Source organism: Urocampus carinirostris, chromosome 7, assembly GCF_059441175.1.
Source record: "Urocampus carinirostris isolate Australia breed hairy pipefish chromosome 7, RoL_Ucar_1.0, whole genome shotgun sequence".
NCBI classification, from domain to species: Eukaryota; Metazoa; Chordata; class Actinopteri; order Syngnathiformes; family Syngnathidae; genus Urocampus; species Urocampus carinirostris.
Genome location: NC_142355.1, coordinates 20873225 through 20897661, shown reverse-complemented (window position 1 = coordinate 20897661; position 24437 = coordinate 20873225). Strand labels below are relative to the sequence as shown.

General features: G+C 38.1%; 1 protein-coding gene across 4 annotated transcripts in view; it reads right to left on the bottom strand.

Moving 5' to 3' along the window:
* The window catches only part of myrf (myelin regulatory factor), a 35938-nt gene that overhangs the window by 8539 nt on the left and 2962 nt on the right, over positions 1–24437 (bottom strand). For 2 of the 4 annotated variants that reach the window (XM_088340111.1, XM_088340114.1), the window contains exons 2-14: positions 13741–13831; positions 13360–13614; positions 11764–11825; positions 8229–8451; positions 6891–6991; positions 6640–6754; positions 4375–4570; positions 4208–4284; positions 2663–2773; positions 2489–2594; positions 950–1150; positions 717–825; positions 465–574 (exon numbers count right to left, since the gene is read on the bottom strand). In XM_088340111.1, coding sequence (XP_088196237.1) covers positions 465–574; positions 717–825; positions 950–1150; positions 2489–2594; positions 2663–2773; positions 4208–4284; positions 4375–4570; positions 6640–6754; positions 6891–6991; positions 8229–8451; positions 11764–11825; positions 13360–13614; positions 13741–13831 — 1757 coding nt within the window. Of the gene's footprint in view, positions 1–464; positions 575–716; positions 826–949; positions 1151–2488; positions 2595–2662; positions 2774–4207; positions 4285–4374; positions 4571–6639; positions 6755–6890; positions 6992–8228; positions 8452–11763; positions 11826–13359; positions 13615–13740; positions 13832–19738; positions 19870–24437 lie in introns of those variants that run through there. The other 2 variants (XM_088340113.1, XM_088340112.1) reach the window with 2 other exon arrangements.

The window sequence follows — 24437 nt, the reverse complement described above, 5'->3', positions numbered from 1 at the left end:
AATATTTTAAAATATGTATTGTTCCAACCCTAGTTCCTGGGTAATGACAAAAGGCTTGGAGACAGCTGTTACCTATTTTTTGAAAACCATCACCTAATTTTCAGTTTTTGTTTGTTTCTTTATTGTTTATTTTTCCTTTGGGAAAACTTAGTGGAAAGCATTTCCAAGCCGACAGCTTGTTGTGAATGTTCTCCATTTCTTATTCTTTTCACTTGACGACAGGTGGAAATTGATTTTTTCAGAGGAGTGGCTTCTGCAGCTTAATTCATAATAAAAATGAAACATAGTTATGTTGTCTATAGAATACTTGCTAGTGAGCATTGACAAATTTCAACATGATCATAGTTTGTACACATCTCAAGGTCATTGGGCTCAGTCGGTGACATTTGCACTAGTATATTGATGATTGGTCACACATCTGCTTATATTGCTAATAAAAACAGAAAAACAAGTGTAGTGGTTACCTTGTTGACAACTAAAAGGTTAGGAATAGTTTCCCCGTTGGCACACACAACATCACCCCCCTCCTTCACTGCCTCAGGTAAGATTTCCTGGACCTCTTGAGCAATCACACCTGGAGGAGAACATGTTAGTAAAGAATAAACGTGAAAGAGACGAAGCAGTCATAAATAGAGTACAAACACCATTTAGACATTAGGATAGTAAACATGAAATACATAAAGTGATGAAATGAGATGAGTTACTATGTTGGTTACCGGTCTCTGCAGTGTTCTCTATACCGACGGTGGCAGCAAACTCGGGCTTGTACTGATAATGGACCAGCCTCATCTGAGAAATCCGTTTCAAATTGCCTGTTGTGTCCACCTACACGCAAACGGAACAAGCCAGTAGATGGAGATGGGATGCAAACACAGATGAATGAGTCGGGGCAGGCATGATTCATGATGATAAGGACCAAATTGGAAAGAAAACACATGCACGTCCTGACCTCTTGAACATTCTCTTTTGCTCGGATGTCAGACGGATGCACAAGGGAGCCCATGACCTTGACGTTGCCGTGGACAACAAGGGCCTCGTCAGGCCGGTCGGTGTTGATGCCTACTCTTCCGTGGTGATAGACCGAGTCCGGTAACTGGCCTCGCTGCCAAAGCACGTCTGAGTCGCTTTCGAACTGGCCTGGGTTGGATGCCTGTTCCCAACAGATGCGGCAGAGGTGCAAGAGAAGCTGCTGTTGAGTTACTTGCATATGGTCCAAAGAAAGAACGATGGATGAACGATTTGGGAAACACTTCAAATTCAATCGTTTTTCTGTTCTAGTTTAAACACATTTCTTATGGATGGATGATATAAATCTACAGGTATATGATGTAAACCAAATGTGACCTATTTATATATATATATATATATATATATATATATATATATATATATATATATATATATATATATATATATATATATATATATATATATATATATATATATATATATATATATATATATATATATATATATATATATATATATATATATACCGAGAGAGAGTGTAAATATATTATATTCAGGTTTTTATTTTATTTCAAGGACAATAAACTAAAAAAAGAGAAATGTGGTTACAAATCTGAGAAGGAAAATTAACAAGTATGTGAGAAATGAATTCACTAGTTTTTCTAAATTGGGAAATATTGATGACCTCGGCAATGATCATCCAAATCATATCCAACTATCTCATGCCTGCCAAACCCACCACTTCAGCACTCCCTAATTATTGTAATCTGGAAGTATCAAACTGCTACGTCTGCCTTTTACCTCTGCTGAGGTCCTGACTACTTGAGTCAGCTAGGAGTCAAAAATATGCGGGAATGGCCAATGGCCTATGACGATTTATATGGAAGGGCACGCAACGCACACTCACATATACACTTGAACACACACACTGAAAAAGGGAGCAATGATTATATTAAAAATATTGCAGCTGAGTAACACTAAGTTACTGTGATTTAATAAAAGTCTTATCAAATATTTTCCCGTTGAATCTTGCCCATGTACCAGCATTTCAACATCTGTTCAGAAAGTGTCTTTATCTGGTTGATCTTCCTTTTTCCATTTATCACACACGTGTATGCTTGAATGATAAAAAATTGCCAGTTAAAAGTCACAATTTTGCTCCTTTATTTTTTTAGAATTTTGTTTTTTTTTTCTCTCCACCTTCCTTAAATATATATTCATAATAAGTGACCATAACACACCACATACATACTCAAATGAAAGGATTAAAATCAAAATGAGACCATTAAAGGGGAAATCAGCCCAAAGGTTCTCTTTACAATAATATTTGGCAATCTTTGACTAGTAATGTATACCCCAAAGACAATATTTAATTAGAATTTAACACTTTAATTAGCCTGCTCACTGACAATATTATATTGTGAAGAAATGTTTGTGGGGTTAACTTCCCCTTCGACATGCAGGGGAAATGAAACGTTCCATTCACAGCTGATAAAATTGCTGTAGGAGGCAGACAGACATGGCTGGACGTTACCCTGACGATGATCCTCTCAGACACATGAGCAGCCACAGTGTACGTCTGACTGTGGGACTGAGCGTGCAGCGCCACCACTAGCATGAAGTACCTGCAAGGACCAAATCAATAGAGTACAAATCGGGTCTGGACGTGATCAGAGTGAACGGGTGCGTTCACCTCTGGTCAGGATTCGGTTTGCCTTTCTTTCTCATGTTGTTAGCGGTGGTTTCGCTGAAGTGGAGTCGGCCCACGGTGACTTTTGTGACCTGTTCTGGGGGTAGTGTGACCCTACACAGAGAAAATTGGACAGCTCAGAATTTTAACACTTTTGTCAAAATGAAAAGTGAGGTGTGTGGAATTTTGTGTTAACAAATCATGATCATGCATTGGGGATTTATCATGCTATTTATTTTGTGTTAATATATGTGCCCTAAAAATACACAAGATGTTGTCAAAGCCTTGTCAAATAGAAAATAATCATATTTGTATTGTTGCATTGTAAAAGGATCTTTGCCTTATGTATTTGTTCTGGGCACTTGTTTAAAAGTTGGCGCTACTCCATAGTGTCACGGTTGTCATGGCTCCCAATTGGCCCCACCCGTGTGGCGCCAGTTGCGGCTCGTTGACAGATTGGCTTTCCGTCTATTTAAGCTCAGTGCTCTCACTCTTCCTTTGTCAGTCTGTCAACGAACCTCTGCCCCGCAAGATGTGGGTTTTGACTCGGTCCTGTTTCCTGTTGGTATTTCCTGTCCGGTATTGTTCCCGTTTATTTTGTCCTGTTTGATATCGGTTTCCAGTTTCGTTCCCGTCTAGTTTGTCCTGTTTATTTTTCATATCCTGTTTTGATATCAATCCTGTTTGTCCCGTCCTGCCCGGTTTCGATCCCATCTGTCCGATTTTTGCCCGGGCAATTGGTATCGATCTTGTCGGCCTCTGGCTTCGTATCATTCAATGCCAGACTGCTGCCTACCGTACATGACTCCCTATTTCCAGTAAAATAAAAGGCTTGCGTGAGAAACGCATTTGGGTCCTGATCCTGCTCCGGTTCTTGACACAAGGTCATTGGAATTATTTTTTTCTGGTAACGTTTTTTATTACACACTTAAAAAAATATCAGCATTTAGTCCTCCTAGGGCAGCAGAGTCAAATTGACGGATGGCCAAATAAATAAAATATGGCTATAAGCCGAAATCATCAATTTTTTATATGTTTTATATTTGTCCACTAGATGTTGCTGTAATGTGTAGCGCAACCGAAAAATGAGTCAAAGAAAGACTACAAACTACGGAGACTGAAAATGAGCTTGAAACACCCGTTCTTCTGATTTTGCCCCAGCCTTTTCTCAAAGAAAGACAAAATAACTGAAAGGGATTTTTTTCATGTGAATAAAAATAGGGATGAAGAAGTAAGAAAAAAGGTAAACAAGCAACACCGGAATAAGAAGAAAAGTAGGGGGAAAGAAAGCAAAGCAAGGAAAATGAAGAGGAGGAAATAAAAGAGGAAAAACAAGAAATGCTTTAAAGAGAAAAGGGACAAAAATGAAAAAAAAAGCTATTTTCTAATGACAATTTAAAGTCTTGACACTAAGCGTCTGTTTTGGAATGTGGGAGAAAAAAAATTGCAAAAACCACAAGCGACCTTGCTGCCCCTTAAATCTAAAATCCTATTGAAAACATGTGTTCAGGTGCTTTTTCTCATTTTAATGTCAACCCAAAGACTCACATAACTGGCTTGAAAGGCCTTTTGCTTCGGTCCGACTGTGACTGCTCCACACTGATGGACTGGTTCATGGCCTCCACCTTGCAATCCAGAGAAGAGAAAAACAGCCGAAATAAATAAAAGATGAGGCCCTTCTTGACAGCGGGGCATCCATCACTACGCTCCCTCACTTTCACTCCGTTGAGTTTGAGATAGAAACAGTCAATTGGCTGAAGGCCTTCGCTTGTCTTGACATACTTGGGATCCCCTAGCATCCCCACATACACCGTCACTTGGAAGTGGTTCTTCTTCTGGCACACAAAAGCATCGTCGGACAAGGAAAAGTTGAAGCCTTTGTCGGCATCGACTCGGTAAGACGGCATTGGGCTGAAAAAAATTAGACGGAAATGTCATCATGGATTCTGTTCGACATTAGAGCGTTGCTTCTCAAGGCACACTTTCTTCACTACTAAAACCTTGAGGGACATCACCCATAGAAAATTGAGAAAAACGTTCTCTGGTTTTACATATTTCAAATTTTTTAGACATGGCACTTCAGGATAAACAAGATAAGCACTTAATAAAGACTGAGAAGAGAAAAATGAGAAAAGAGAATGTCAGGATAATTAGGCAAAAATATTTACAAGGTAGTGCTTGATGATTGGCCTATGTTGGAAGTCCACCTTTTTCATAATAATAGTGCAATGAAAAATAGTGCATTGTAACAATTGTGCAATTAAAAAACAGCAATCACATTCAGCAGCAACAAACTTCCAATTGAAGTTAATAAATGAGATATGAATACCATTTTTTTCCAATAGGCAAAATATTTTTTTTTCACAGTTTTGTGTGCTAGTTTAGGGAGGTGATGGCCCTGGGGAAGATACCGTCTCTGAGCCAGGGTTCTTGTTTTAAGGGACCCGCAGGGACTACTACAGGTCAAAGAGGGGGTGGGAGGTGTCCTTTACAATGTTTTTGGATCCGTTTTGGTATTACAAGACAGCAATGTCCTCCAGACTGGGCTGAGAACAGCCAATGATTTTATGGGCTATGTTGATAATTCTCTGAATAATTTTCATGTCAGCTGCCCAGCTCCCAGCATTCCACGCACAATTATTGGCAAGTCAGGCTATGATATAGCCTAAGTTCATTGCAGTATTTGGCATTATTCTTAAAGTGTTTGTCTGGTTTTACCATATTTTAGCAGTTATTTTCAAAAAATAAGCTAATATTATTTATCATTTATAACTTGTTCTTCAAGTATGAAAAAAATTCATGAAATTAACAAAAGTATCTTCTTTGTAAACTCAAACCTCATCTTCAAACAAAATTAGTGACCAGGACTATCTTTTAAGCATTTACTTTAGCTAATTTTGAAAACTATTTGTTTCGTTTTACTGTAATTTCACATTTCTTTCTTACCTAAAACAAAAGTAATAGCTAAAATTCCCTCTCAGGTGAAATACACACATCTGAAATTTGCTTTTCTTTTCAGGAGGATTTAAAAACACAATCATTGCCCCCAAAATGAATTTTGAATATATACCGTATACTTCTTTAAAACAGCAGATTTAGAAAATGATTACTCTTTTAATAACTTTTATAAATTAATAAATTAATAAACCTGCGAAGAACAGTTAAATGCAGGGGTCCCTAAGATGGGGTTTGAATAGCCACTTAGAATACTTGAGTTGCCCCTAGAGTGGTTATGAAAAAAGCTCAGCGATGATTGGTCAATGTGATTTTATAGGAAATTTAGTTTCTAATTGGCATTTGTTTTACTGGTGACTGAGCCTGTTTTAACCCTAATTTTCAAAATTATAACCTAGTATTAACACAATAATAACATAGTGCTAACATAGTGATAGCTTAGAAACAAATGAAACTGGTGGCCTTTTGCGCTAATCAGTAACAAAAAAGTAGCTCTAAGCTCTACGCTTCAAAAAGGTTGGTGACCCCTGGTTTAAACAATGAACAAAGAATAACAGATTACGCAGGTAAGGTTTTTCTTCCAATGAAGTATTTTTCTAGATAAACAGACACAATTGTACCAAACAAATGAAAAATAATTCTTTAAGTGAGAATAATTGTCCTCATACGGCTGATGGCAGAACATTTTCGATAGTTCTAAGTACTTTTTTTCACGTTCAGACATCAGCTATGAAAAAATCAAAAGAGTCATTTCTATTCATCTGTTTCCACTTTTGCAAAAGCACTTGCATGCGTGAGCTAATTTCTTCCTTCGTTTTCCTCCTCTCTCCTCACTCCTCACGGTGTCTTTCTTAATCGAAACCTCATTCTGAATCACTCCTCCGCAAGGCTCACCTCTGAAGAATTTATAGACTTCTGCGGTTGGATTATCTTATTAAACTATTATCACTCCTTTCCATTTCAGGCTGTTATTCCTTTGGTACCCCATTCCCAAGTCAAGATTTGCCAAGATAAATTCCACCTACAGCTCTTTGCAGTTTGCATCATAAAGTAGAGTCCACTTGTTCTGCTGGTGAGGTTGCCACTTGATGCACTGATAATTTGGATCCATGTATCCGTTCTCCGCATCCTGCATCAAGCCTGAAATAAGACCGTATGAGAATAGGATAAAGTCGAGGGCACCTCAAGCTGAGAAAATGTCAGACTGTTCTTGTTTGTGAAAAAGTAAAAATGCTTGTGGTATGACAGGAAGAAGGAACTATGCCAGCCTGCCTACCTGGTTCTTGTTTGATGATACCGGTGAGGATTTGGGAATTTAGAGTGCTGTTAGGGGAGTCGGAATGTTTCCTCTTTTTGGGCTGATGAGAGGGAATTCCTCTGTTGAAAGTAATGAAAACGAAAACAGTTTGATTATTCCATGAGTGCGCTATGTGAAAAACCAAAGTACACGCTTGATAGAAGACAACTCCACTGATAGATATCAATGCATCAAGAATATACGACAGAACAGTCATGTACAATTATTATTACCATTAAAATTTTGAAGGTGAGATTTTATTCCTAATTCTATTTTTCGTTCATTTTCGACCTAATTTCGTCCAAAAATGGATGCCTAAAATCAGGTTGTGTCTAGTCCATATGTCTAGGCCCAGGTTTTGTCTCAAAGTAGCTTTTGTTTTGTTTATTTTGTGCAGTGTGGTCTGAAATTAGTAAAAAAAAAAAATCTTGGGTGCATATATCTTTAATGCCGTGAATCTTTTTTTTTTTACTTTCACTTTCAACCAAAGAAAGACACCTTTTGGTTAAAATAATGACAGAATATGCAAAAATACCGTATTTAAAACGATTATACAATCACAGTTATAAATAGTTTATCTAATAGTTTTCACAATTTTAGGGGAAAAGACATACTCTACTGAAGGTTTGACCAGTTTCTGGTAAGCTATTATTTGATGATAACTAATCTATCTTACGTTTCTGGTCTCACAATAACTTAATGTAGCTTTATTTTCGTCCAATCAATATACTAAACATAGCCTTTGCCTTCTTTAATTGAAAATAAATAAATAAATGCTAATACAAGCTCATTTCACTTGAACTCCCTTTGTGACACTTGCTTGATAAGGGGGTCTTAGAACTCTTCTCGTAGCATAGCATAGCATAGCATAGCATAGCATAGCATAGTATAAAATCTGAATTAATTTAATGTAACCATTTTACAAGTATTCGTCAAGTAAAGTCAATGCATCAAAAATACAAAATACAAAAAAAATTATCAAAAATAAACTTTTCTTTCAAATATTTTTGGGGGGAAAACGGCAGACTTGTCTAGTAATTTCAAGTCCTTTTGGGTAACTTTTTTAAATTCCAAGGTACAAGTTAAGGTCCTAGATCATTCTCAAATCCCGTAATTGGCTTCTAGATCATTTAATTCCACTGATCAGGCTGTTCTACTTTCCCAATTAGATGAATTAACAACCATTGTCTGGATGTGATCTACGGTCATTTAAGAAATAGGAAAAAAGCTTAAGTGTAATATAAACAGGACACAACATAGTTGTGTTTTGGCAAATTGTAAACTTGGACTTTTTACAGCTCTATGATCATCTCTTACTCTTGCCCCTGTGGATGCTGCAAAAGTTGATGAAGCATCTGCGTCTGCTGCAGGTCTCCACCCGCACTCGTGGCTGGACCGATGGGAAACTGTGAGATGATGGGCTCGGGCTTCAGGTACATGTCCCGGTGCATGCCTGGATAGTGACCGTGAGGCTGTAACGGTGGTGTCGGAGTCATGTGACACATGTTTTCCGGTGTCATGGTCCTAATCATGTGAGAATCTGCGCGAGACATTAACAAGACATATTTGTATCCAAAATAACTCTGAGTTGTCGTACTCCTTCATATCCATTGCTAAATTGTTTATGGCAATTGTTCAAATCAAAGTTGACGGTAATGTAATTTTGCTTTACGTAAATTCTAGTTGACTTGGAATAATTATCATTTCGATTTACGTATGTGTGAAGTGTATGCCGCCAATTTCAAAGTTTGGGTGGTTTTACAATATTTGTGCGATGACTGATCAGTTGAAAAATATTGCAAATCATTGGGTGCAACAGAATGGAATCTAGGTCGCAGTAGTGAGTGGAATCCTTACTACTATACCAACAGTGACAAAGATAACACACAAAAAGGCATTCTATTTTAGATTTGTGTCACGGTTGTCCATTGCCCTCACTTGGCCCCGCCCTTTTGGCGCCAGCTGTGGCTCGTTGACTGATTGGCTTCCCTCCTATTCAAGCGCAGTGCTCTCACTCACCCCTTGTCAATCCGTCAACGAACCTCTGCACCCGCAAGACGTGTGTTTTGACTCTGTCCGGTATCGATCCCGTCTATCTCGTCCTGTTTGATATCTGACTCCAGTCTGCAGTATGGGTATTGAGCCTGTCTATCACATCCTGTTTGAAATCTGACTCCAGTCTCCAGTATGGGGTAACAAGCCTGTCTATCACGTCCTGTTTGATATCTGACTCCAGTCTCCAGTGGATTGGATCCCGTCTGTCTCATCCTGTCTGAAATCTTGATACAGTGTCCAGTATCCGGTTTCGATTCTGCCTGTCTCATCCTGTCCGATATCCTGCGCCAGTCTCCAGTATCCGGTATCGATCCCGTCTGTCTCGTCCAGTGATCGCCGAAAAACTGGCCTTTGTGTTCACGCGCATGACTGCCCCATTCCCGTAAAATAAAGCTTGTGTGAAAACATTATGCATCCTGGTCTTCCTCCTGTTCTGGTTGTGACAATTTGTACTCATTTTCAAACTACAGTAAGACCTCGGTTATCGCGGTTAATGGGGACCAAATCCACCCGCGATAAGTGAAAATCCGCGAAGTAGCGGCGCACCTTCAAAAAAAATATATATATATATTTTTTTAAATTATTATTTTTTTAGACCCGGTTAATGGGGACCAAAACCACCCGCAAAAACTGAAAATCTGCGAAGTACCAACACCCCTTCAAAAAGAAAAAAAAAATATTTATTTATTTATTTTCCTTAGACCCGGTTAATGGGGACCAAAACCACCCGCAAAAACTGAAAATCTGCGAAGTACCAACACCCCTTCAAAAAGAAAAAAAAAATATTTATTTATTTATTTTCCTTAGACCCGTTTAATGGGGAGCAAAACCACCCGCAAAAAGTGAAAATCTGCGAAGAAGCGACGCCCGTTCATAAAGAAAAAAAATAAATCTTATCTCATTATCAGTGACGTGTGCGCGCTCCCGCGAGAGGGGATGCAATTCTCGGCAGGGATGCATTTCTCGGCATAACACTGCCCGTCCGTTGGCCGGTGTTGTGCCCTTTTCCGACTCCTATGCAAATTCCTCCCCCCCTCCGATTTTAAATGAAAAAAAAAAACAATTTGTTTACACCGCGGGATCCAATGCAACCAGGGTTTCATTCACAATAAAAAAGACATTACATACGGATATTATAGTAAATCAAATAAATATTATTTGTGTACAATTAGTTGTGATTGCGGAAATCATAGCGTACATTGACGTTGGTGACTTTTCGATCCGCGTTAACAAACGCATTTTGTAGAATACGATCGCACTTTATTGTTTAAATAAACGCGTTATATAGACTAGGATCTCCCAATTATCATAATTAGCTCGCTTTATTTTGTTTTAAAGCGTATTATATAGAATACGATCGCTTTTGTCGGAAGCGTACATTGACGTTGGTGACATTTTCATCCGCGTTAAAAAACGCAATTTGTAGAATAAAATCACGCTTTATTGTTTAAATAAACGCGTTGTATAGACTAGGATCTCCCAATTATTATAATTAGCTCGCTTTATTGTTTTAATAAGCGTTTTATATAGAATACGATCAGGGGGGGAGGAATTTGCATAGGAGTCGGAAAAGGGCACAACACCGGAGCCATCAAGGGCCGTGTAGCGCCATGTAGAGCCATTGCGGCCCGAGCGGGAGACGTGACATTGGTGACTTTTTCATCCGCGTTAACAAACGCATTTTGTAGAATACGATCGCGCTTTATTGTTTAAATAAACACGTTATATAGACTACGATCGCCCAATTATTTTAATTAGCTCGCTTTATGGTTTCAATAAGCGTTTATATAGAATACGATCGCTTTCGTCGGAAGCGCAGCAGGATGCGCGTTCACGCGAGGGGGGGAAGATTCTGTACGGGAGTCGGATTTGGGCACAACACGGGAGTCGGATTTGGGCACAACACCGTGAAACGAGAACCGCGCGCCGTGCTAGGGTCGTCGTCCGAGGGGGATTCCCGCAAAAAGTGAAAATCTGCAAATAAAAAAAATAAATAAATAAATAAATAATAATAATTACCATTACAGACCGCGAAGCTCTGAATACACGAACGTCGAACCGCGAAGCAGCGAGGTCCCACTGTACTATTATTTGTGGTATTAGAGCGAAAAAAAGCAGTCGAGCGAAACAACTCTTTGGTCTATTTAATGATGAATCAGACTTTGAAGGACATTAAATAAATACATTGTAAATGTTATGTTTGTATAGTGTTAGTAGTTTTAATTGTCAATAAATTATGTTAATCATGGCCGTACATATTCAACGATTGTTACTTAGAATGCTTGGTTTGAGCAGAGATAAAGTAAAAGAAAATGTTATAGCTATCGAAGGATAAGTTGTGGGTGTTATGCACGTTTGCACATAATACACAAAGAAATACAGTAAGTATTTAACATAGTTGTATTTAAAATTGACTGCATACATTTTCTCATTTAACCAAATATATAAGAACAATGCAAGAATGTGGTAAGTTATTAAAGCATATGGACATACTGGTGTTAGATATGTTTTAAAAAAAAATATATTCCATTCTAAGAGGAGACATTTAAATTTAATGATTTTCTTTGTAAATATGTCATGTGGATTAACCAGTAACAGATTCAAGATACTATCAGTGTCTTGACATATTGATTGGTACCCTGGACTTTGAGCTTGTTTGAATGCCAAAAACTTAAATTGAGTGAAGTATTTTTTCTGAAATATCATGTCACTTAGTCAATGTGTGTTTTGAATTATTTTTGTTTGTAATCGTGCAGCAGTGCAAGAAACAGTGCAGATAGAAGTGGTAGATACTTACCATTCACCTGCTGAGGTGAGTAAGGTTCTGAGCTTGAATCTGGTGGAGACTCGGGAAGAGATCTAAAATGAAACAGAATTAAACCTGCATTGTGGACGGATACTGTTTTAGTCATTCAAAGTCGTTTACTTTATTTAATAATTTTTCAAGCATTACTTTGATAAACTTTACTCATTTTCTGGTAAAAACATAAAACTTAAAATGAGTAAAAAAGTCTCATACGACTCATGGGAAATATTTAGATCATTTTCAACATATTTGTAGATATATTTACTACCTTTTTTACCTTACCCCTAAAAACAACAGAAAAATGAAAAAAATCCTAGGATAAAAGAATTTTTTTTGGGACGATATCTGAAATCAACAAACTTTCTGCCATCTCCCATATCCAATGATTTTGTTCATTTTAATGATTAGCATTTTTATTGTACCGAGGAAACAAATGAAAAGAAACAATAAAGTAGCAAAAGCATATTTATGAAAATGAATATATCAGCATTATTTTACAAATCGTTAAACCATTTTCTAAATTGAATTATCTATATTCAGGAAGTAACACATTATAGATTTGAATAAGAATAGGTAATGGAAGTTTAACTTATTACAAGGTATACTGTTTGTTTTTAAATATTACCACAAAACTAAAATGAAAGTAAAATAAGAAAAATGTTAAGAATAATACTTAAAATGAGTAAAACTATCCCTCAAGATTTTTTTCCAATGCAATGTCTGCACTAATATATTGTTTGCGATAATACTGGAGTCTCTAATGTGGTGCCCATTGACAGGTTCTCAAACTAGCTCACGAGTGATTTTCTGGTAAATAAAGTACAATTTTCTGGTACATTTTCTAACTGACAAGACATTTTTTGATACACTTAATCCCCCAGACAGCTACATGCGGCTTTTGAGCTGCATGTGGCTTTTGATGCCTCCTAGTGGCTCATTGGCGCTTTTTCAAAATTGTTTGATAATGGAAAATGATATGGTTTCTGCAGGACAACGAACATGAAACAAACATTCTTAACATTTTCCAATGAATAGAGATATATGCAGTATACATATATAGTATGTGTTGCTTTCCTTATAAGGCTTTTAATAAGTAGGGCTGCAATTTAGGATTATTTTAAAAACAATGAATCATTGATTATTTTTCTGATTAAATGTGAATCGGATTTTGAGAAAACACATTTTTAATTTCCTTCTCTATTCAAATGGATAGAAATAGCACGAAACAACAAACTTCTATTATATAAAAAATATCAAGTTCCATTTTGTTGTCTGAAAACTGATGCATCACTACGTATATTTGGATTTGGATCAAGATGTCCTCGTGCATCAAAATACAGTTTTGAAGCGCCCTCTGCTGGACCAGAGTGCTACAACAAGTCGCCGGATCAAGTGTGAACTCAAAGTACTCCCTTATTTTCATTAAATTAACGTCCATCAATCGAGTAATCAATTTTATCGATTCATTGTTGCAGCCTTAGTTTAAGCTTTAATTGTTTACGGCTCCAAACATGTTTTTTGGGGTTCAATATGGCTCGTTTCATATTTTGTGTCGCCAAACCTGCTCCAAATGCTCACAGTGCTCACCCGGGGGCGTAGTGGCCTCTGTGTTCGGGTTTGAGGTGAGACTGTTGGTGCTGTTGATGCTGACCCAGGCAGGGGTAACCGTGCCGCAGGCCTAAGGAAGGACCAGGAGGGTATGTGTTGGGGCAGGGGTTAGGAACTCCCTGGCGGAGGGGAATCGGAGGGCTCACGCCGCACACCAACCCCCCAGAGGAGGAAACCCCCGCCTGGGGAGATGAGTAATTTGGTCCCGGGGTGCTGTGGACCTCTGAGAAACAGCTGGGAGACCAAAGAGGGGAAAAAAAGTAGGGCGGGAGGATTAGCCTTATCTGGGAAAACAAATTCCTTTGTAACGAAATGAACTGCACGGGCAGCGTGTGTTGTTTAGACGTAGTCCCTGCTTACATGTCAGCGCTATCGTCCTCCTTGCTGATGTACTCTTCCAGGATACTGGTGTCGATGTTGGCTGTATCCAGAGAACTGGTAATATCATGGCCTATGTTTAGAGGGAGGGGGGCAGAGAGTAGGGATGGAGAGCATCTGGGATTTAGCAACAGGAATCTTTCAGCAACTCTGTGTACTGCCACACGGACTCTGATTGGAGGAAAATCTTATTTCATGTCGTAATGAGCATTTCGTATCGCTTTCCTTCTTATCGCCACTAACTTGATTAGATGGCATTTAACTTGTACTTTTTTTCAAATTGTATAAACACATGCCAGAGAATCACCTCGGTGGGAATGTGAGGTTACTCTCTGTCTAAGTATTTTGGTTGTAAATATTGCTTCATACATAAATTGGGAGTTTGCCTTCCTAAATTGCAATAAGCACTTTGTCTTCTTGCAACAGGATTACACTCTAGTCGCAGTGGCTCTCAAACAGTGTGAATTCGGGACCCACAACGCAGATGAAAAAAAATCCACTTTTCAAATGTCTTAGTGCTTTAAAAATAAACATAATGACCAGCATAACCAAAATGACTTCGAGTGATAATAGTACTTTTAAAGGGACAATGTGTTTTATTTAGCGACTCCTAGTGGTTAAAATAATCATTGTAAAAAAAACATTTTGATTACAATAAAAAATACTGATAGGTTGAGAAATGGGCATTTATTCGACATAACATGAGCCTCACCATACCTGTCGGCCATCTTGCTGCAACAGGTACCCGAAAGAAAACAAAAAGTGTGTCAAATGCTTTGCGAAAAAACAAGAAGAAAAAGTTGTCGCTTGATCACTTTGAGTCGCCATAGTTTGTATTCTTCCTTGTGTTTTGTTGCACTTTGTTGCAGTACCTGATACTACGACATTCTGGGATCAAATAATACACACTGTCTCTTTAATACTCAATTAGCTGCATTTTAATGTATTTCAAAGTTCTTCACGTCACTGGCTTTGTCTTCAATATAATGAATTCCATATCTCACATATTGTCTGCCATCTAGTGTTAAGAAGTTTAGTTGACCATAGTTATTTTTTTTCCCCGTGGCATTTTTTTCCAAAGCAAATAGAAACAAAAACAATATCGAAATATTCTCTCTTGAAATTTTCAAATTTGAGACTTCTGATGCTTGGAGTTAACCACATCTGTCATATTGCATATAACAAATATTTCTTCGCTCTTCAGATCCTTGCATTGAGCATTCAAATTTACCCAAAAGGGGCAATTTGTTTCAGGCCCTCGTAAGGCAAGCATTGTATTCATTTTTCCCGGATTTTCTATATCAAGATTTAAACAGAATGTAATTTTTGATGGAAACTCGGCAGTGGGTAAATTCGACACACAATGGCATTCTTACATTAAATAACTGTCCCATGTTAGCAAAGTAGTTATTATTTATTATTTTACGTTCCACAACTAAACAATGCTAATTTCAACATTCAAGCTGGATTATTAATATCTGATGATAAAAACAGTCAGTGCTGGCCAAAGCATACAAGTCAACAACCAGCATTTCACCCAATCGGTTTAAGAGAACATGCCCTGAATCCAGAAGAAATAGATCAAGCAATGAGCAACAATGATATTCAACTGAGGGTTATACTTCATTTGTGTGTTGGAGTTAGAAACAGAGGTTAAGGACCTTCTACTCCAATACAAATGCAAACAACCTCAAGGACTTGTCTTTTTTAATACATTTGATTGAAACTTAAATGACTGACTGAATTTGATTTTTGGGTCATCTTACCATCATACGAAGATGATGTCTTTGTCGAATGTCAAAAGTAATGCTATCACCTCTAAGTTAAAAGCCCCAAACCAGACCAACTAAACTCTAAAGGGTCCCTCTGAATTTTATGGTGCCACATCAATCCTCACAGTGCAATGTCAGGTTCTCTGCAACCTTTACCGTGTTTACACTCGTTTCACTGGATCGAAACAGATGGTAAATGTCTTCTGATGCGTGCCAGTGCCGCAGGAGAAAAGCAGGATAGTTCCCCCTGAAATAAGATCCAGATGTGCACCCCACCCTCAAGAGCCATAAATCTAAACTGGCAGGCCTGATAACGAAATGCTAAGGGGATAGGGGAGGCAGGATGGATGGAGGGTGAGGCAAACGGGGGCAAGGCGGAAAAACTTCAAGCCGAACGTCCCAGGATGGAAAAAAATCGACTTAAGAACACTATATGAAGTTTATGTCCCCGTAAAGCGATGTCACAGATCCCCAGCCCGGGTTGTGAGCAAGCGATTGAATATTATGGCTTCTGTTACCACTGATATTGGAAAATGTTGGTGGAATCACTATCATTTGGTGTATCAGTTTATAGTTTATTGCGGTACCGTAGAAGCATTTCTGCTCAACCGTCATACAAAATCATGAACAGATCTTTGAAGGAAATGTCCATTCATCCCTGTTCTCTGACATGCTTTTGCAGCAGTGTGCACGAACATACATTAGGTGGTGCTCGAGCTCCTTCCCTTTTGCCTTCTTATAGAAAATTTACTTCAAAGAGTTTTTAAAAATATATTTCTTTTATATATATATATCATACAGTTCAGTCAATAACTACAGACATAGTAGAGTAGAATAATGGCACTATTGAATAAATACAAATTCTTCTTTTGTGTGTTGGGTGGAAAATGCCTGCAGAAAATAACCCTTTGCCTTACTACATCGCAAATTTAAAGGACACTGTGTATTATCTGACCACTAGATGTCGATATTTTGTGTTGTGCAAACGAGTGCTACAAAGCACAAGTAAGAACACTAACGTCAGAGAATCAAAGTGACCAAACGTAGCTCAGGAGGTAGAGCGCTCGTCTTGGGATCAAGGGATCCCAGTTCGAATCCCGGCTCGTCCGTGTTACATGTCGAAGTGTCCTTGGGTGAGACACTGAACCCCTAATACCCCCAATAAGCAGGTTAGCGCCTTACATGGCTGCAAGGCCGCTATTGGGAAATGTGGAGCACATTGTAAAGCGCTTTGGGAAGTCATTGACTTGAAAAGCGCTATATAAATGCAGATCATTTAATTTAATTTCATTTTCCTCTCATATTTTTTTGCCCAGCCTATTACAAGGTTTTGGGTTTTGGGGGGTACGTGTTGCAGCAAGATGGTTGACAATCAGCTCCTTCAAGTTGAACCTTATTTTACGACAGATAAATAAGCATGTTTTTATTATAGTGGTTGTATTGTTGTGTATCATTCAAATCAATATTGTTTTTATGTTAATGAATTGCGTTTTTTTTCCCAACTATTAATCACTAAATAATACACAATGTCTCTTTAAATAGAGAGGTAATAGAGGATTAAGGTACTTAGGTTTTTAAAGAATTTTACAATTAAATATGATGTAAACACATTTAAAAAAGAAAAAAATGAAGAAAAGAGAGAATTCAGAAAAAATAGAAAACACAGAAATAAACCAAATAAGAAAGATATAGAACGAATAGAGAAAAAAAAAAGTTTTACAAATAACAGTCGAACTGGATACAAAAAATGTGGAAAAGGTTTAGGTTAATTTTTTGGGGGTTGGATCCCCTTAACCAATAAGGTCGCAGGGGCACCATTTCCTGTGGTGTGTCTTGGTCAATTACAGCCTGGTGGCATTCCTCTCCAGGCCGACATATGTTTCCACCAGGTCTCGAACAGGGGACCATTCGCGTCATTGGCGAATGTGCTAACTACTACACTACAGATAAGGAGAGTTTATTCAGTGTTATAAAACAGTAAAAACTAAATTACATAAAGCTGAATTTTAAAAAGATTAAAAAAGCTTTCTTGTGAAAGGTGCTTTTGCGAACATTTTTAATTTCTTCTCATTTTTTGTACATTTCTTTCATTTATGTGCAAAACTATTCCTGCTTAAATAAATGTTACTTCGACAGCTTCCACCTCTATCAATAAATCAGTGAAGTAGCAAAGATGCCGATACGTTGGCAAGTTCACTCGTATTCAGTCCAGCTGTGCTCAAGATACACTGGACTCATTGTCACACTCACTGTGTGTGTGGGTGTGTTATGATAGGCATTCAAAGCCCGGCTGTCATCCAGACATTAATCTAAATGTACGGAAGCAAAAAGAAGAGAGAGCTTGAGTGCCTGTTACAAGAATCTTCCTGTTGTTTTAAGCCCTTTCAAAATAAAACAAACCCACGAATATAATTGTATGGGCTTGTTTTGTTTATAATTACATTAGACAATACGCATTGCATCACTTGTGGCTTTCATATTTTTCTTGGAAAACTAACTTTGTGTGGTTGCCGTTACTTCTTTTGCTTTCATGACATATTAGAGGCTCTAAGGTCCAGTAAAAGACTTTGTTTTTTATATATTTTTCTATCTATATTCAAGCTTTTTATTTACTTAAAATAACAAATAACTAGATGGAGAAAAAAATAATATTGTTTCTTAAAAAAATTAGAAATTACGCAATGTGTTTTGTACGTTGTTAACATGATCAAAAGAGCCATGCTCTAAAGTTCGGAACAAAGAGATTTAGGATCAAGTAGCAATACACGCCGCTGCTCGCCAATGTCAAGTTCTGTCTTATCTCTGAAGAGATGATGCTTTACACACAAAAACAATGGCTGTCTCGAGTGAGGTCAGGTAGCTTCTCCTGCTACTAGTGACCATGGAAACCATCCATTGCCATCAATTTTTGGCACCGCTTACTCTCACTGGGGTCATGGGAGGTTGTGGAGCCCACCCCAGCCATCTTTGGGCAGAAGGCAGGAGACACCCTGAAATGGTTGTCAGCCAATTGCAGGGCAACTCACTCACTCATTGACACCTAGGGAGCATTTGGACCAGCCAATTAACCCGACCTGCATGTTTTTGGAATGTGCGAGGAAACCGGAGTGCCCCGGAGGAATACTAAGCAGGCACAAGGAGAACATGCAAACTTTGCACAGGGGAGCTGCTGTACCTGGAATTGAACTCAGGACCTCAGCACTGTAGGATTGGGCGCTAACAACACAGCCCCTGTGACGCCTTCCATGGAAAATAGTACCATCTATTTCCTTTGGGAAACCAAACCCATACCAAGAGAAAACAGCAAGAGCATGATGGGAGCTGTGAAGCTGTACTTGCCTAACACACACCAAAGGAAGTGCCGCTACGACCCTGATGGTTAAAGGATCCACGAGCTTTCAACAGTGATTTTTATCTTTGATGCAATGGAGAGGTATTTTGGTAGCGCTATATCATAACTGGAACTAAGCAACTCATTCAACGACAAACACCTTTCTGCGATGGACACGCGGTGCTTTCAAAGACCAGACACAGAGTCAGAGCTTCTGAATATTCAGAGAAAAAGGTCTGGCATCTAAAAGTTGTTTAATTTTTTTTTACATGATTTTCAAATTAGATAAATGATTATTAGATTTCTTTCGGCGATCTCAACAGACCACTCTCATAGAAAATAATGAAAAGTTTGAATGCATGCAAGCATGTGTTTTAGTAATTCATTTGGTTTCTAATCAGCCCAAACACACACACACACACACACAAGCACACACATAACGCTTACGATTTTCACATTCCTAAATTTTTTGAAAAGCAAGAAAGGAAAATATTCAGGTCAGTTTTTGATAAAAATTCAGAATGAGACACAATTGATAACTCCTGTCCTTAAATTTACTAGATTCGCTTTTCCAAGACTTATATATACGTTCTTTTTTCCCTACATTCTCTAGCTGCCAAATATCAAGTCCTTCTACTCCAATAACAAAGCATTGTCTCAAGATGTAATTCTAATCAACTCCCACTTATAATCGCAAGAATTAGACCGAATTGATCACGTAGGTGAACACAATCATTCAATGTGTACCAGCATTCCAATACATTCCTGCGCACAAAAATAATGAGGGGACAGAACACTGATATAGAGTTTCTGCTTTTCCTAAAAATATGCTATGGACAAGACAAAGCTCCTAATTATGTGAGGAGCATCAGAGTACCTGCACGTAGCCAAAGCATGCTGATGTCCTTTAGACGAAAACCCCTTCAAGAAAGACGAGGAGAACAATTCCACTCCGATTTTCGCATGTTTCACAAACGGCGACCTTGTCCTGCAGTCCCAGATCGGCTAAACAGGCGCGCGTGTGCGCCAGTCTGCGCGTGCACGGCTACGTGCCATACATATTGTGTGTATGCGTGCGTGTGAATAGCTTGAGAGTGTTATAATGAGGATTATTCCCCGGTCATGAGAAAGGGCTGTACCAGGCTACCACACACAGCTCTCGCCGCTCACAAGCACTGGTCGTGCTGGTGGACCTGGCTCAGGAGATTAGAGGAGTGACATTGCTGGGAGCGCGACACACCGTTAGCTACGACAGAAAGAAAGATAATTGAAATGTCAGCTCAATGGAGAGAAAACTGAGGACACCCTAATCGAAAGATGCTAGGTTTAATCCAAAACTAGTGTTTTTTTTTTTTTTTTTAATCAATCAAATAATCAATCAACAATTTCCTAGCATATGTAAAAGCTTCACAAGGGAGGCCAAAGTGCATCACATCACATAAAAAAAGAACATAAGATTATACTGCAAATACAGTATTAACGTAACAGGCGACTCCAACTGTACAGTATTTGCAGCTGTCAGTACTGGCATCGTGAGAAAAGACTGTAACTAAAATGAAATAACATAAAACATTTATTCAATAAACAGTCCGAGAGACAGTTTCAGTAGCTTTCAGCTAAAATACTTATAATCCATAAACAGTACAGGATGGTTGTGGACTTCCTCAAATGCATGGTTGTGAATTGTGACCATAATTCGTGCATTTCTGGGTTTACCTGTTGTTGTATTGGCTTCTAAGGATACATTTTTGCCCTTATAATAATTAAATAATATATGTGTATTTAAAAAGGTGTATTTTAATGATAATTTATTATACTTTTATTACAATAGTTTCAAAAACAACAAAATAAAGCATAAACATTTAGTTTTAATACTTCTTTGGATTGAAAAAACAAACAAATATAGAGCAGTAATTGAAGTGAGTATTGTAGAGTATTTTCAATGGTGAGTACAACCGACAAGTCACCTACGTCATTTTTCTTATTGTGTATTATTTAACGCCCCATTAAAAAGAAAATATATATATTAATTTTAAATAATATATGAACCATCATACAATCATTTTTTCAAATACTCATAGGTTGAAAATGTTGTGTTTATTTTACAGAACGTGAGCCTTTCCTAAAAAGAGCTGATACCATTGTCTGCCGTCTTGCTGCTATGGGGACTCACCCCCAAAAAATTAAAAGAAAAATGATGCGGTTTGGCCATTTTGAGACTTTGTAATCTTTCTTGTGCTTCGTAGCATACATTTTCGGTTGCACACACAATAGAGTGACATCTAGTGATTAAATGTTACACAAGGTCCCTTGAAATGAATTAAATGTGGTCACGTTTTACAAGAACAAAAAATACATCTTATGTAGGAAGGGTTTTAAAAAGAGGGAAAATTGCTCTCTGTCTTCAAATAACAATTCATTAATAAGCTGTAGGGTATAAAAGTAAATATTAGTAAATAATTAATTACGCAATAAAAAATGGATTATTATGTGTGTAGAGAATCGTTTGAAATCTGAAGACTCACGTATCAACACACACACAGATGGAGGATGACTGCTGGCATTGATGATGAATACGATGGAGGCACGACAATGAAAAGTCATACTCGAGCAGCTCACGCCTGGCCGCTCTCAAACAATACATTCCTCTCAAAGCAATTTACCTTTAGAGCTGTAAATCACACAAGAATGGTGGTTGCATATGGCTTTTAAGCGGCACTTCCAAAACCGCCTTCTGGCACAATGATTCACGGGTTCGGGAGTACAACGGCACTTAATAGGAATTCTGATTCACAGACATGATTAACAATGGACTGAGCTTTTTTTAAGGGGAAAGAAAGTGGGACTGTGATATACATACCACTCTCTTTGTCAGTGCTCTTCTGATGTCCATGCTATCGTCAAAGTTGGTGAGAGATTTTCTTTTGCTCAAACATTAACACATGTATCTTTCTGGGTTGAATAGATACTCCATACTGACTAAGTTCTCAACTTGGAAGTTGTCCATGATTTGTCAACGTTATTTTTTTCGAATCTTGATAATTGGCTCAACGAGAAGAAATCAGGATGAGTGGTGCTCAGATAGTGCATAGTTTTGACAGTGGTCTGGGGAAAAACTGGCATCTATTTAAGTTATTCCCCCCATGTTCTGGTCCAGAGCCTTCACTCTAAAAATGCTGGTCTACTAGAGATCCTAAGAGCCAAGAAGAGATCCGCAAGTTCGAGAGCGTTCTCCATTCGGGGCCTGGTGCTGCAAACTGCTCTGCCCACTGAAATTCAATCTGCAACTTCAGGGGAACTGATTAAATCTAGGCTCAAAACACACTTCTATTGCTTATGATTGACCTATATTTCACGTTGACAATGTGTATTACCAGCTCGGTAGCCTAGATGGTAGGGCGCCCGAGGTCGCTGGTTGAAGCCTCGGCCGAGTCATACCTAGGACTTACAACATTGGTACTCATTGCCTCCCTGCTTGGCGCTCGGCATTAAGGGTTGGAATTGGGGGGTTTGGTCACCTAATGACTCCCAACACAGGAGTTGGGTCTTAAAACCCTGCGCCGATCGAAGGCGATGAGTCACGTCGAGAGGTTCGCGTGTCAAATGATTTTCTGTATATATCACTTTTATGGTTTTTACTGGTTGAATAAATAAAAAAATACAAAACACAAAATACAAATATTATTTGTTATTGCAACAGCCCCCTGGTCATCCTGTAAGCCGTAAGGGGATGACCTCATGTGCGGTCCCTTCTCATGGTTTCTTCATTTTCCTAATGTTGAGGTTTTTGAGTTTTTCCTTGCACTCATGTAGGTTTTAGATCAGGGGATAGTGTAATAATAGTCTGAGGTTTGCAATGATCTGTGGTCCGTGCAGACTCCTTGTGATAATACATATATACAAATAAACATGACTTGACTGTCCAAACCTCCGTTTTTGTTCTCATACAATGGTAATGAATTGTTGTTACCTCATGAGCCATTACCAATTTGTATGTAAAAAATGTAGACAGTTGCCTTCTGAATATACCAATTATTTATGAATAGTCTTCCCGAACAAGGTAAAATAATTTAATAAATACTCTTAAAACCACTTTAACACGCATGTCTCTTTTTTAATGTCATACTGCTTGGAGTGTCATCACCCTTGCTTTTAGTTGCTGGTGACATATTGTTCTTTGTAGGTATTTTTCTGTAATAAACAGTTAATATACCACTGTCACTTATTACTATCACAACTTCAAATTATCCATTGGATTTTTTTGTAAGTCTGGCTGCCTTCTGGCGCCATACGGCTTCTTACAGGTCACAGTTGATACTACAATGTAATTCTTTTTGGGAAAATTGACTTCAGCTGTCCCGCGACCCTAATGAGGATAAGCGGTACGGCTGATGAGATGAGATGAGATGAGACTTCAGCTGTATGACAAGTTGCTATAATAAAATTGGTATTTTTCTAATGGCATTTGTCCTCCTATAACACCTACATGCTCATGTTATATTTCAATCAATAGTTGACTTGATTTAGCAGGGATGGTTAGTTGAGATGAATCAATCCTTTGAGTGCGTTTGTGTGCAACTGTTTATTGTCCAAGTGAGTCAGAGATGAGAAGGTCAAGTTATGGTAGTGGTTGGGGTGTGGGGGGAGACAAAGGCAGTAGATATTTAGTTGGCTTTCTCCCAAGAGGCGATTCTCTCTCAGCGCTGTGAGTCTGCTCTGTCTCACCTCCTCACCCTGTCTGCTCACTGTTACTCTAATGGAGTCCGCTGAGGAGAAACACGCCAGTCTCACCTCATTGTGTTTTAACAACCACCAAGGTTATGCCAGGAATGCAAGCCGTGCATTAGTGTGATGTATACATATTTGGGTAATCCTATTAAAACATAGCTTATGGGTGAGATCCATCACTTTGATGGGTGCGTGTGCTCCAATAATGACATCAAAAACACAAAGAATTAGCTAAGGCCCAGTCAAAAGATTACTTAGGCAACTCATTTAGAAAATAATTACAGAATTGTCATGAATGAAAATAATATTTCAATTTAATCCTTTAGAAAAACTTTAAACAGGAAATTTGAAAATAAACTCCTCCTTAAAGAACATCAACATCAGAAATGTGTGAAAATAGCTCAAACTCTGAGGATCAATGGGTGGCCGGGGTGGACAATGGTTGTGGTCAAGTTTTAAAAATGTGTTCAGTGTCCCAATAATCTCTCTAAACTTGGTTTCTGGGCGTCAATTTGGTGAGTTGTGGCGGATGGTGGGTGTTTCCTCGGCATGCACGTAATATTACAGTAAAAATAAACACATTTGGAACCATGGCTAATCATTGTCACAGCGAACTAAATTAAATTTGGGTGATTCTCACCTCGGTGTAGGTACTGAGATTCTAAATGTGATTATATTTCATTCAAAAAAACATATATTTTGAACCTTTTAAATAATATTATAAATGAATTAAGAAATTGTATTATTATATTACTATTTTTGGTGTTTATTATCTTTTTTTAATATTGTGTTTGTGTAATTATTGTATATTTTCAATATTTTTACATTTTTTTCTCTTTATATTAGCT